At 42.7% G+C, this 13,152-nt stretch overlaps 1 protein-coding gene across 1 annotated transcript in view; it reads left to right on the forward strand.

The window, feature by feature from the left end:
- Positions 1-12,566, forward strand: part of CDK15 (cyclin dependent kinase 15) — a gene marked incomplete at its 5' end in the record, with an annotated part of 41,629 nt that extends 29,063 nt beyond the window's left edge. Inside the window, 3 exon segments of the mRNA XM_064166070.1 lie at positions 741-880; positions 9,264-9,368; positions 12,514-12,566. Of these exon segments, the coding sequence (XP_064022140.1) occupies positions 741-880; positions 9,264-9,368; positions 12,514-12,566 (298 nt within the window).
- Between the last annotated feature and the right edge of the window lie 586 nt (positions 12,567-13,152).

Below are 13,152 nucleotides of genomic sequence, written 5' to 3' on the forward strand. Positions count from 1 at the left end.
AAGTACTGGCAGGGCCTGAGGGAGAAGGCACAACAGGCCACGCTCCAATAGGCCTCCTGATGCTGAAACATGATCAGAACAACAAATGAAGTAAAAGCTGTAAACCCAAATCATTATTTTTATTTGTTCTTGGTTAGTTTGTTTTTTCCCTTCCACTTCCTTGTCTCCAGCTGTGTAGTCCCCTGGAAAGCAGCTACTTGGCGCTGTTACCTGCTGGCCATGGAGCATGTGTGTATTACATCTAGTTGAACCCCCAACACGTTTTACAACCAGCTGCACTACTACTAGGATCAGAAAAGGAGAAATGGTAATGTCTATAGTGATTTAGTTTTGACCTCTGGTCTGCTCAGTGAACTAGTGAGGTTATTTTGTGCACTTACATTGTCATTGTAAACTGATAACAATAACCTGATATTCCAGTTACAATATGCAAAATGTAGTTGCCTTAGCAGCATTTTCCCTTTTACTGACCACTTTCCTTTTACAAAGTAACAATTTTCAAAACTCCTCTGAAAACATGAGTTTGAGCTGAAATCCTCAATACACATACTCCAATATAATCTAACTCACATGGAAAAGCAAATCTCCTGGAAAGCTATAGCTGGGCTGAGTTTATGCAGCCCCCTTGTGTTCCTCCACAATCTTTGCCTTGAGATCTGAGAATGGATGAGTCAAGTTTTGGTTCCAGCTTTCTGGCTTGTGCTCATAATCTGTGCCATTTTTTCCTCCTGTGTTCCTAGGCCTAGCAGGGTGCCAGCAGTGAAGGATTTTGCCTCTGGGATGCTTACAGCTGTCCTTCAAGGTCACATCTTGGTGCAAGATGCACTGCTTCATGGCTTCTTCAGCCCTGTACCTCCTCAGCTCTATCAGATTCTTACCGGTAAGTTAACTCCTGGTTTCCTCTCATCAAGAAAGAGCTACTTTACATCCAATTTATTATTAATTTCTTCTGTGTTTTGAAAGTCTCTGCCATTCACCTGAATGTCTTTTCTGCCTGTCCCCTACTCCCTTCCCCATGCAAAGTTTACATCCCATTGCAAATTTGACAGCTTATTTTTCTGTTATCTTCCACTTGACCACAGTGTTAATCCTCTAAGGGGACCTAGATGTGCTGCCACTATGGTACATTTAGAAAGCAGAGGTGTATATTCTTTGACAGTTTGTTTATCCCCGATTCTGTAAGCCCCAGGGCCCTAGAGTGTTCCCTTGGACTGGTTCATACTGTGTATTCAGTGTAACTCACATGCTAGTTCCTCCTGATGTCCTGAATTCCCCTCTGCTCAGCATGATGTGCTAGCCCCAGTTCCCTTGGACTGTTCCTCCTGCTCCCTTTTGATGTTCAGAGACAATAGGTATTCTTTGTACCCTGCCGCACCAGGTCTCCTTCAGTTTTACCTGCTTTATTTTCTTCTTCCCTTGCTCTCTTAAGCACACAGCCACATGCACACAGATCTGCCTCTCTTGCCCTGAGCTGACAACAAATACAGGACCTCTTAAGCTACAAGTCCTGTTCCTCACTAGGAAAAACTCCTTCCTTCCAGGCAACAAGCCCTTTCATTCCCTCTTACCTCTTGGGCACTCACTACACTAGTTAGTTTGGTGGTTTTTTTAAGATAGGGGCAATTAAAGAAGAAGCTGTCTTGGACTGTGTTGTCAAGGTATTTGAAAACCTAATTTCTGGCTTCTGTGACACATGCTAAGTGAAGGAGCAGCCAGCTAGCGTCTCTCCCAAACCACTGCCCTTCACAAGTTGCTCTCTGTGTGTATGTGCATGAGTGAGAGACATCTGCATTCCTTTTCTGTTCACCCAGCCACAGAGCACAAATCTACTTTGACACTTCCAGAAAAATGAAAAGATGGAATCTCGCAGGAGCCTGCCTGTGCCGGGGGGGTAGGAGGGGAGCACGCACAGCAGGAGGGAAGTTGACTTTTCTTTATACATATAGGGTTTTTTCCATGCAGAGTTTAAATTATGCCTGATAAAAGGACTTTCGTGGATGTTTCAGTTCTTTCAAACCCTCCTGGCTTCCTCCCAATTAAATGAGGTTTGTCAAAGCCACAGGGCTCTGCTGCTGCCAGAGAGGCGGACAAGCACTTCCCGCAGTGACATCTCCAGTCCCCAAGGGAGAAGATGAAAGTGTCAGTGCCAAGAGAGAGAGAGAGTGTGGAAAAAAACAGGTACGGAGACAGACAGTGTGAAAGAAAGAGAGAGAGGAGAAATAGAAGGAATGAGAAAACAGATTGGCAGAATGTGTCAGTGTCTCCGACACCCTCCCAGAGAGGGGATAGATAGATTTCACCAGAGTTTGTACACCATGTTATCCCCCATATTGAGGTGAGAAGTACCTTGTAGACAGGAAGCTGCATGGCATTATCATAGCAACCAATGTGTGAGAATTGAAGTGCAGAGGGCTGAGACCAGTGTGATCATGTAAGATCATATTCATGAGTGACTCCTGAACCTTGTGAAAATGGGGCAGTTCTGAATAATTCCCCATGTAGCCGTCCCTCTTGCTATAACTGTGTAAGATGTTTGTCCTCTTTTGCCAAAGTGGTTCATGAATTTTGGAATTTAAGTGTATCACTTCAAAATTCTCGTTGGTCTGATAATACAGTGCAGATTTTCACTATATCCTGCTCCCACTTCATTTTGGAGAATGCTGGATGGTCCTCATCCCCAAGAAAGCTAAAGGGCAATGAATGAGCTAATGATGAAGGTGAAAGGAGAAGGGGGTTGATCCCAAAACATGTAAGAGAAGGAAATGATGTTTGGAGGAAAAAAATTTACAGGGTTCCTGTAAGAAACTATTGTATATTTTAATGAAATACTTGTATCCATAACTACCCTTTTTTTAACTTGCTGTGACAAGTTGAAAGCTAGAAGATATTTCTCAAAGGTCAGTTTCTAGGGAAAAATAACTGCAGAAATCAGTGTTTCAAAGATAAATTCCCCTCCAAATAGTGTGTTTCTGATTACTGAGGGGAATGCTAATGGCTAGAGTCTGCTGCTGAGGGAAAGGATAGAGGGAGCACAGTGCTCTTTGCTTTCTGGTAGTCAGCTCCTGCAGAGTGGAACAGGTTGCTATTGCTTATGGTCATCTGGATGCAAAGTGCTAGAAAAGAAATAGTAGCCCACACTGTAGAAAGGAAGACTCTCTGCCTCCTGAGTGGGCTGGTGCACAGATAGGCTTCTTCTATAGCTGCTTGCTCCTGTGCCACTAGCACTAGAAGGGACTGCTAAGGTCCAGGTTCAAATTCCTCTCATCATCTTGGTGGCCTTAATTCTACACATGCCACCAATACCTCTGGATATAACAACAGAGAAGAGGAGCAAGAGATTCTCCAGCTTCTTTCCACTGCATCTAGTAGCTTAAGGGGTTTCAGTGATGACCTTTCACAAATCTGGAGCATTTACTATCCTTTTTCTGGCCTAAGCCAATCCTGAGACAATTATCTTTGTGCAATGTAGCCCTGCAACTACTACAGCTCTGATAAAACTTCAGTCTAACCCTTTGCCACCTGCTAAAGTAGAATGTTTTCTGTCCAATTAATCACTCCTGGAAGAAAGATGAGATCCCTGAATCAAGAAAGAATGAGCTGTGCTCTCAACTCAATGTCAGTTCTGAAGTGAAAAGGGTCTTCTGAGAAGGCGTTGCACTCTGCTGTCAGACAGGTCAGACAGAATAACAATTGCAGCTTATTATTCTCAGTTAGAGATTTTGTTTATTTTCCCTCTTTTTTTTTGCCTTTGGATCCTTTGCAATGAGTGCGCAAGCAGGGAGGATAAACAGTGGGATTTGGAGTTAATACAAGTGTGCTCCCAAGAAAACATACTACAAGAAGAGCTCTGGCCAAGCAAGCCAGGCACCTAGAAAGTGAAGTTCCCATGAGGCGTGTGGACCTAATGTGTCTAATAGGGAATAAACCAAAGCTGGTGCTGAGCAGCAAATCAGCTGCAGTGTTTTCTGTGAGGTGATAAAGCAAATCTTCACCTAACTCAGGAAAACACAACTCACTTCTCCTGGTGTGATCTCTTCTGAGGTTTTGTATTCTGCCTTTAAGCCACCACCCTAGGAAAGAGTCATTGCAACATCATGGCAGATGTATGCCAAGGGCATGTGCCTCTGGTGATCTTGCCCTGCTTAAATTCTCCCTCAGCCACTGGCCTGGAGCAGGCATCGTGCTGGGAGGTACAGGGCCCTGTTTGGGAGCACAGGGTGAAGGGAAAGACAAGAAAAGAAGGAAGGTTTCCTTTGCTTACCCTCCATCTCATGCTCTTGCAAAAGCACAACTGGCACAAAGTTTGGCCCACATGACTTGTGGAAACAAAGTCCTACAGACACGGATCAAATGCTCTGACTGCTATTGATCTCAGGCCAGAGAATCTCTATAAAGGTCTTATTGTTCAGGGAGATGAAGTGCTCTTGGAAGGGAGTGCTGTTAATACCCTTCATGGAGGCAGACACTAATACATCAGAACTTAGCAGATGTTTTTCTGTATTTTTTCTACTTGAAAGTTATATCTGAGTTTGTTTTTTTTTTATTTCAATTTCCACTTTAATTCTTAAATTCAAATCTGAGAAGATTTAATTGTATTGTTTGCTGTGAAAGGCATCTGGACTGGAACACCCATGTAGTCATTTCCTATCCTCAGGTGCACTTCTGTCTTCACCCAGTTATCAGTAGAAAGATTGAATGGGGATATAGTGATCACATTTCTAAGGCATAGAAGTTAAAGCTAAGTTTGAGATCATGACAGCAAGCAATCATAAGCCTAGCAACTCAATTATCCTGAAAGACAACTATCTAATTATTTTTTCCTACAATGATATAAATACATAAGAATGTAAAAATTTGAAATAGTCTCTCTCTGTATTGACTGTCTAAATGACTGAATTTCACTGCTCCATTTCTTTAAACAGCCACTTTAGTATTTATTTATTCGAAGCATGAAGCAGCTACAATAATTAGACTGTCAGATTTGGTAAGTTAATGAGGAGTCACTGGAGTGGAAGGTTTTGCATTTGTGAGACTGCTAAAGGAGAGGAGCTCTGTGCCTTCGCTCTATCTCTTTTTTCTTTTTCTTTTTTTCCCCTTCCACTGGGTGGGAAGGAGAGAGCTTGGCAGTGTGTAGATCCATTTGAATCCTTTTGATTAGTGGGTTGCATTCCTACCACTGTTCTACCAAATAGTATTTTGCTGGCTGCTCCAAGAAAAAGAAAAAAAAGAAGCTGTAGATGAGGTTTTTAGAGAAAGGTGCCTAGATTAAAGAAATCACTTTCAAAAAAAAAACCAAACCAAACCAAACCAAACAAAAAAAACTCCAAACCAAAACCAGAAGGAACAGAGCTGTAAGAAATAGGATCCTCAAGTAGAGTATATTGTCACTAATGTTGCAGAGAGCATTAGGAAAGTAGCATAGTGAAGGAAAAGGATAATTTTGCAGCTGTCTCTTTAACTTGATTTTTCCATAGGACAATCAATGCTCACAATTCCAAGAATGAAACTGCAATCTGAAATCTGTGACCATTTTGCTCCTCACTGAAAATGCCATCTCTCAGGTGGTTGGAGCAAGTTTTGGTGGAAAGCAGAGATGACTTACTTGGTTAACTATGCAGTTGCCACTGTCAAACCTACTGCCATCATCCTTAGCACATTAAGTCCTTTGTGTATTGAAGCTGAGAAAAGAGAAATGATACCCCAGGCTCGATGATCACATCTTGACTGGATCTGGAGATCAGTAAACCGATGACCACCAAAGCACAATGCTCAGTGGCATAATAGAATTTCTGAATTTGTTTAATCACATGCCCAAGTCTCAGACTAGGCAAAAACCTCCTCAGCTGGGATTTAATTAATCACTATTTTAGTGTGACATGCCTCAAAAACAATCCTTCAGCATCAACATTTTAAATCTAAAAGATCACTTAAAATCACTGTTATTGAAAGAAACTACCAGAAGATATGATTTAAATATATCCTGTCTCTTTGTTTACTTTGTGCATTTGTTAACAGCATGTGTCCAGTTCAGTGTCACTGGCTGGGTTTGTGCTTACACAGCAGATTTGGAAACTGATCTTAAGGACAGACTGGTTTGACTGTCCTATTCTTTGCCAAGCTAAGAGGCAACGTAGCTGTGAGAGCAGGGCAAACCTCAGCTACCCATCTGTGCTTTCAAATGCATGTAGATGCCATGTACCTGCTATAGGTCCCAGAACTCGGTGCCTGGTCTCACAGCCTCTTTCTACCCCATCCTACCCGCATCATGCAGACAACAGCAAACAGACAGGACAGCCTTGAGCATGTTTGAGAGGGACTTGACTCTGCCAGTCCTGTGAGAAGAATGGGTTTTGGAGGTAACCTGCATACATTCTCTGCTCACCTGCCTAGCTGACTGCAGACAGCAGCTCTTCCCTCTTTGTGATGAGAGAGGAAGTAATCCTGCCAAAAAAGCTTGTTGTCAGTTCCCCTAAGGCTTCTGGGACAACTTATTTTGAGAAGGACACTCATGCTTCAGTGTTTAATGAACTTGGGTTTAGCCAATTTTAACTGGGAGAATTTCACAAATATCTAATACAGAATAGTGAAACCATGAAAATAGCAGGAGATACTCTTAAACATTTTATTAGCCTGGCCTCAAAGTGATTGTGTCCCTTTTTAAAGCTGCTTACAAAACATACTCAACCAACTTAAATGTCAACTCAAATTTTCTGTTGCACTTCATTATAGGAAAACATTCTATAAGTGACAGTGTTCATAATATTAATTATCTTTTTGAAAGGCATCTGGATTCAAACATGCAAGCAAGGTTATAAATGAAACAGTAATTTTTTCTTGTCATTTTAATAGGCTACCAGTGGAAAGCAGGGGGTCCTGTATGCTTTTTCAAATTTAATCAGAGGTAGATAAGCATCTAATGCACAACAGCCTCATGCTGGCACATGAGAGAATGGAATTTCCTGGGAACATAATGAAACTGACCAGCCTTCCTTCACTGGCCAACCTGAGCAATGTTACAAAACCAGGCAAACCCAAAAAACTAAGTGTACCAAGCTCAATCATGTACTCATGGGCCCTGAGCAGCACAGCAAGGGACAGACCATCATCACAATCTCCTACATGTTCTTCTGGGTTGAGGAAGGGAAAAGATAGGGCCAGGCATATAACCCAGGGTGACATACACCATACCAGTACTCCATCCCTACTCCACTATTCCTCTCTCCCTGCTAAAGCAGAACATAAAGCTCATTGGAATCTGTTTCTATTCTCATTCTGCCTCTAAAAATAGAGATAAAAAATGCACTGGCTGTTATATGTATGTGCTACTGTAATAGCTAAGTGGAGCTGAATCGACAGGAAGATGAGAGCTTCTTTTAAACCAACTATTAACAAGCAAAGTAACTGAAGCCCTGCAGAATATTTGTAAGTTGGATTTATTTTTCCTTTTGACTCAGGATTTAGGCCATGAATTTTTATTCTAACAGAATTCCTTTGCAAGAGGGGCAAATTCTACCCTCTGTTATACTAAGAACCTTTGAAATAACTCCTGATATTGACAAAATGAAGCAAAGCTTTTGATAGTACAAAATAAGGGCAAAGTTTGGTTGAGGGGGGTGATATTTTCAAAAATTAACTTTTAGCAGAAGAGACTGAAATTGTGCAGATGTCCTGCCTTTTGTTTTTCAGAAAGCAATGTCAGAAAGATTGACTTGGCCATGAAGATGTAACAGCACAGTCTGGACACTGGACTTGTAGAATAAACGCAGCCATGTGTCTCTTAATAGAGAGATCCCTGGACCAGAAGAATGATGTACAAACAGGACAGATGGGGAGTGACAATTGAAAGAATGTAGAGGCTGATCCAAGGCTTACAGAGACCTGCCATTCCTGGGGTTTGCCTACAATCTCCTTCAACAAAAGAGCTCCTGAGGGATGGAGGGGATTAGTCAAAAGTTGAGTGAAGTCTCCAGGGAAGATGGTTTCATGGATAAAGTTGTCAACAAAAGGAATTGTTAAGACTATTTGTTATAATTTCCTAGAGGGAGCTTCTGCCGTTACTAACAGGATTACCAGCATACTGGTTCCACACCAGCAGAGCATTAGACATGTGCATTACAGACTAGTTGCTTAGAGCTGGGCTCAGGGGTCTTCTTATGCTGGATCCCAAATGTGTGCAGGTGTTGATGAGCAGAGGGGAGATGGCAAAGAATTAAGATGCAGCAAATTTGTGGTCCAGCTATTGCAGAAAGTCCTGCCTCATTAATGAGTAACCAGGGTGTTTTAGTCTCCTTGATCTCAGGACTGCTGACAGAGTATGAGAAGGAAAGCTAATCTAAGGTGAGTGCTGATCAGGATACATGGGAAATTGGAGACCTCTTTCCCAGCTACATTTCCTGTAAACTTTCCACTGTATTACTGCTGGAAGAGTCAGGCAAACAGGAAACTTACCTTCTTTGTGTGCTAATCTGCTGGGCTTCAGTTATAGGGATACATTTTCTCAGCTCTGGGACATCAGAAACCAGAAATCTTGGTGTAACCTCACAGCAGATCTGGTAAGAAAAAAGAAGAGAAAACCAAATAATTAAGGTGCAGGCATCAAAATCTTGAACACTTCTTATTCATCTGAGTAGTGTCACTAGCATGACTGGGAGAACTTCTCTGAGCAAGAGGTATGCAGAGTATTGAGATATGAGAACAAAATCAGTCATGGAGCTATGTGTGGCAGCCATAGATTTGGAAGATGTAGCTTTAGCGTAAAGGAGCTGCATCTCCAGCCCCACCTCAGACCATTATTTGCTAACCAAACATCACAGATCTGGGCAGGAAGCAGCACAATTGTTTATGTTCCTCTTTGCTCTCACTATAGACATGATTGCCGGAACGAATAGATTTGCTATATAAAAGAGCGCACAGGCACTGCTCAGTTAAGAGGACAGAGGTATTCTTTATCTTATGTGACAATCCTTAAAGTTCTCTGGCTTGCTGAAAAGGTAAGCTATGTACCAAAAATCTTGTCACCTCAAGATTTTGTGGACCCAGGCCTCCCAAAGACCAGACATTCTCAAAGTGAGTGTGAATGCCTGACCTGCTTCTGCAAAACTGAACAGTAACTTGTCTCAGTATTAGAACCTTCCACCTTTCATTTCCTCTGCAATAAATCAGGAATAACATTGCAGTGACTTCACAGCAGTGTAAGCAAGATCAGAATGGAGTATCCTATGGAGCTCTACTTTTGTATTTCTGTGTTGGCTTCCCATGAGCAGGCTTATTTGTAGAGAAAAAGGCATTTGGAACACCCCAGCAGCAACAGTTCTTGAGCACTCTGGCAATGGCTGTTGCAGTGCCAAAATGTCTAAGAACTGGTACAAGTAAGAACACTTTCTAAAGTGGCTGGCTGGCTGCATAGGTAGAAGATAGCTCTCCACTTCTGAGTTACACTGCACATTCAGAGCAGCTGTAAATTGTGCCCAAGTTGGGATAGAGGCGTTCCGTGTTCCTCCTGCACTCTTGGAGATGTCTAGACTAAGAGCAGTGAAGAAGCAGGATCTCTAATACCTGCTGTGGGATGGCTAGGGCTGGATGTCTGCTCCTAATTGGGAGCCACTAAGCGCTTGAGATAGTTAAATAAAAGGATATGTTAAATGAAAGGGCAGTGAGTGATTTAATGATGGGAACTGAATAATTTTCCTCATGGTGTCTATCCAGAATATTAGCTGTAAATTTCTTCTGCCCTAGAGCAGCAGAGAGAATGACTTTGGTCTTTTACATAGCTGCTACCCCATAATGGCCAAAATTTGGGCCATTAACGTGTTAAATTGCTGAAGAGTGGTTCCTTCTAGCACTCTATGTGGAAGGGCAGAGAACCAGGATGGTCGTGGCAAAAGGATGTGCTGCAACCAAGCACTCTTCTGTTCATTAACTCAACATTGGAGGCCCAATGCCTTAAATATGCCTGTCTGAGAGAGAACTGAGAGAATCTGAGAGAGGTGCTGGAATGTGTCCAGAGAAGGGCGACAAAGCTGGTGAGGGGCCTGGAACATAAACCCTATGAGGACAGACTGAGGGAGCTGAGGTTGTTTAGCCTGGAGAAGAGGAGGCTCAGGGGTGACCTCATTGCTGCCTACAACTACCTGAAGGGACATTGTAGCCAGGTGGGGGTTGGCCTCTTCTCCCAGGCAACCAGCAATAGAACAAGGGGACACAGTCTCAAGTTGTGCCGGGGAAGGTATAGGCTGGATGTTAGGAGGAAGTTCTTCCCAGAGAGAGTGATTGGCATTGGAATGGGCTGCCCAGGGAGGTGGTGGAGGCACCGTCCCTGGAGGTGTTCAAGAAAAGCCTGGATGAGGCACTTAGTGCCATGGTCTAGTTGACTGACTAGGGCTGGGGGACAGGTTGGACTGGATGATCTTGGAAGTCTCTTCCAACCTGGTTGATTCTATGATTCTGTGATTCTAACTTGTTCCGGAACCACTCCTCTCTCAAACTAACAGGAGTACTATTTACATCATGAGTACTGATCTCAGTAGATTTCCCAGCCTGCACATTCTCAAAGGCAACAGCACTCAGGGAAAATGGATCCAGCATTGTAATGGGTCAGGAAGAGCAGGTAACAAGAAACACATCTGAATTTATGTACCAAGTTAACACCACCCGAAACCGGGCAGTCCTGCTTCCCCTATTTCCCTCTCTGAATCAAGCTTCACAGTCTTTCTTTCTTATGCCCTCTGGAACTTTCCTAAGCCCTTGATGAGCTGATTTAACTCAGTGAACAAGTGGAAAACTATTAACTCTTTTGCTGAGTTAGTTTTTCCTTCCTCCAGTGACCTGAATCAGATTATGAAGGGGTCAGAGAAGTACCAAACTTCATGCATGGCTGAGTGTGGAGTGGGAAAGGAGGAGAAAGAAAAAGCCATGAAGTTCAGAATCTCTTCTCTCCCATCTCTCCACATCTAGTTTGTATGGTTGGCCATTCCCTCTGACATCTGGATGTTTTACATTCTGTTTTGTGGTAGTGACTAAACAGGTGAGTAAGCTCTCAATACTGCCATCATGTATGTGGGCCTATCTAGGCGTTTGCTGTTGAGGACCTCACAAAAAAGCACAGATATTGGCAGAGGGGTGCAGGATTGACCTTTCTTTTTTTCCAGAAAAGATTTTCTCTTGGCAGCGGGAGGATGCTTTGCTAAAACAGGTGAGAGTTTATGAAGTGCATGTAAATGGAGATCACTGTACTCAAGGGTCATCAAACTGTTTCTTCCCACCACCTAATAAAAAATTAAAAACAAATCTCAGATTTTGGAGAAATCTTTTAACATCTTTTTATGTAAGGAGAGTTTAACATCAGACATAAATATTTGCTTTATAAACATCTTCAGGTATGAAAAAAACTTATTTCTCAGGCCAAGATCCTGTTTTACTTCATCCAGAGCAAGTTTGTTGGCCAAATTACATATCCCCAAGAAAAAATTCGAGCAAGCTGCCATCTGTAATGGCACGAGTGGGCGATATTGTTTAAAGGGAGGGGGGGGGGGAAAGCACCTAGATAGTCCTCCTCACAAGCCAGAACTGCATTTGGGGAGTGCAGATGAAAGCCCTGATGCGGGTCATGTGACAGGTGTCACTTCAGTAATGATACTGGGGCAGAGATAAAAGTGCTGGCGGGCTGGTCATGTGACACTGCTTCATTACTGGCACAGCAGGTGGTCGGAGGCTCTCAATGCCTTTATTTTTTAGTGTTTTTTAATTTTTTTTTTTTTATTCTGTGATAATGAGAAAATGTTTAAACTTCCATCCCTGTGTTTAAACACTTCTTCATGCTGACAGCAGCAGGAGATCCCTTGATCAGCTGTGCAATTTTTCTGGAAAATAAACAGCATGTTTGCCAGTTGGAAATCATTTTCTGTTTGTTGGGACTGCTCGTTGCGGTGTGATGGAGCCGTGTCACAGCATTTGACAGCTCAGGAGTGGGGAATAGGAAGCAGGCTAAGACATGGGGTTTAGGCTCTGCGTCTGTTAACAGGAGCTTGAGATTTTTGACACCTAACTGTTGTGATTGTGGGGGAAAACCCCATCAGTTATGGATTTCTTATGAAACTTTTGAAGCAGTGTGAATATATTGGACCTTCTAAGAGAAGCTGCTGTATTTTTATAGAAAATTTCCTAGACGAAAACCAAAAGGGACACACAAAAGAACGGAGTGGGTGTGGTGACACATGGGGAGAAGGTGGCCAGATCTCATTCTTGGTTAGCAAGTTTAAAAAAAAAAAAGAAGTATTTTTGTTTGACAGAACTTTTCCTGGCTGTGATGTCAGGTAGTCTTGGGGAACCACTGGGAGTTTCAGGTGAGACAAGGCAGGCAAATATGATCACAGGGTCGTGACTCGCTCAATCCCATCCCAAGGTGGCTGGGGCCTGGCTGAAATGAGATCAGTTATCACCTCCTTTGGAAGTATCCTGGAACCCAACTAAGTTCACTCTAAATGCTAATCACCTTTTTTTTCCTCTTCCTATTAGGCAAATACATTCTCAAACTCAATTCCCATAGAGAACAAGAGATGCAGATATAATACACATAATTTTAATTAAAGTTAAGGTTTGAATATGCATATGCAGAGGCATACACAGCGTTTTTCTTATGCAGACATAGGCAACATCTTATATGCAGAATCAACAAATCGATTTGATTTCAACACTAGGAAAGTTAATAACTGAGAGCACAGCTTGGATTGTGTATTAGATACTTGCAGCAACCATTTCACAGAGCCCTTGGTAGTCTCCCAACAAATGCTTTCTGCTGCTGTCTGCATTGCAACCTCCATCTGCCTCCTGAAGATTCCTATTAAGAGCTTCCTGCCTATTACGCTTCATGAAGTCTTGGATCATTAAAGCAGAGGTTTCGATGCTCGGAGTCAGTATCTCTCTTGCACCAGCAAAGCCCGAGAGCTGGTGCTTTGGTTTCGGCTCCATACTCTCGAGTGAGGCTGAGCTGTGCTGAGGTTGGTGAAGCTGGGGAGGTGGCTGCCTCCTTCCTGCTCCGCATGGCTGCAATTAGCAGCAAGGCCAGACCATCAGCAAAAATGATCCCAAGTGAAAAGATCAGATCAGAATCTGGCCCTTTGTTACTAGTCATTAAAAAAACATTGCACTTTTAAT

The sequence above is a fragment of the Pogoniulus pusillus genome, chromosome 2, assembly GCF_015220805.1.
Source record: "Pogoniulus pusillus isolate bPogPus1 chromosome 2, bPogPus1.pri, whole genome shotgun sequence".
Taxonomy (NCBI): Eukaryota; Metazoa; Chordata; class Aves; order Piciformes; family Lybiidae; genus Pogoniulus; species Pogoniulus pusillus.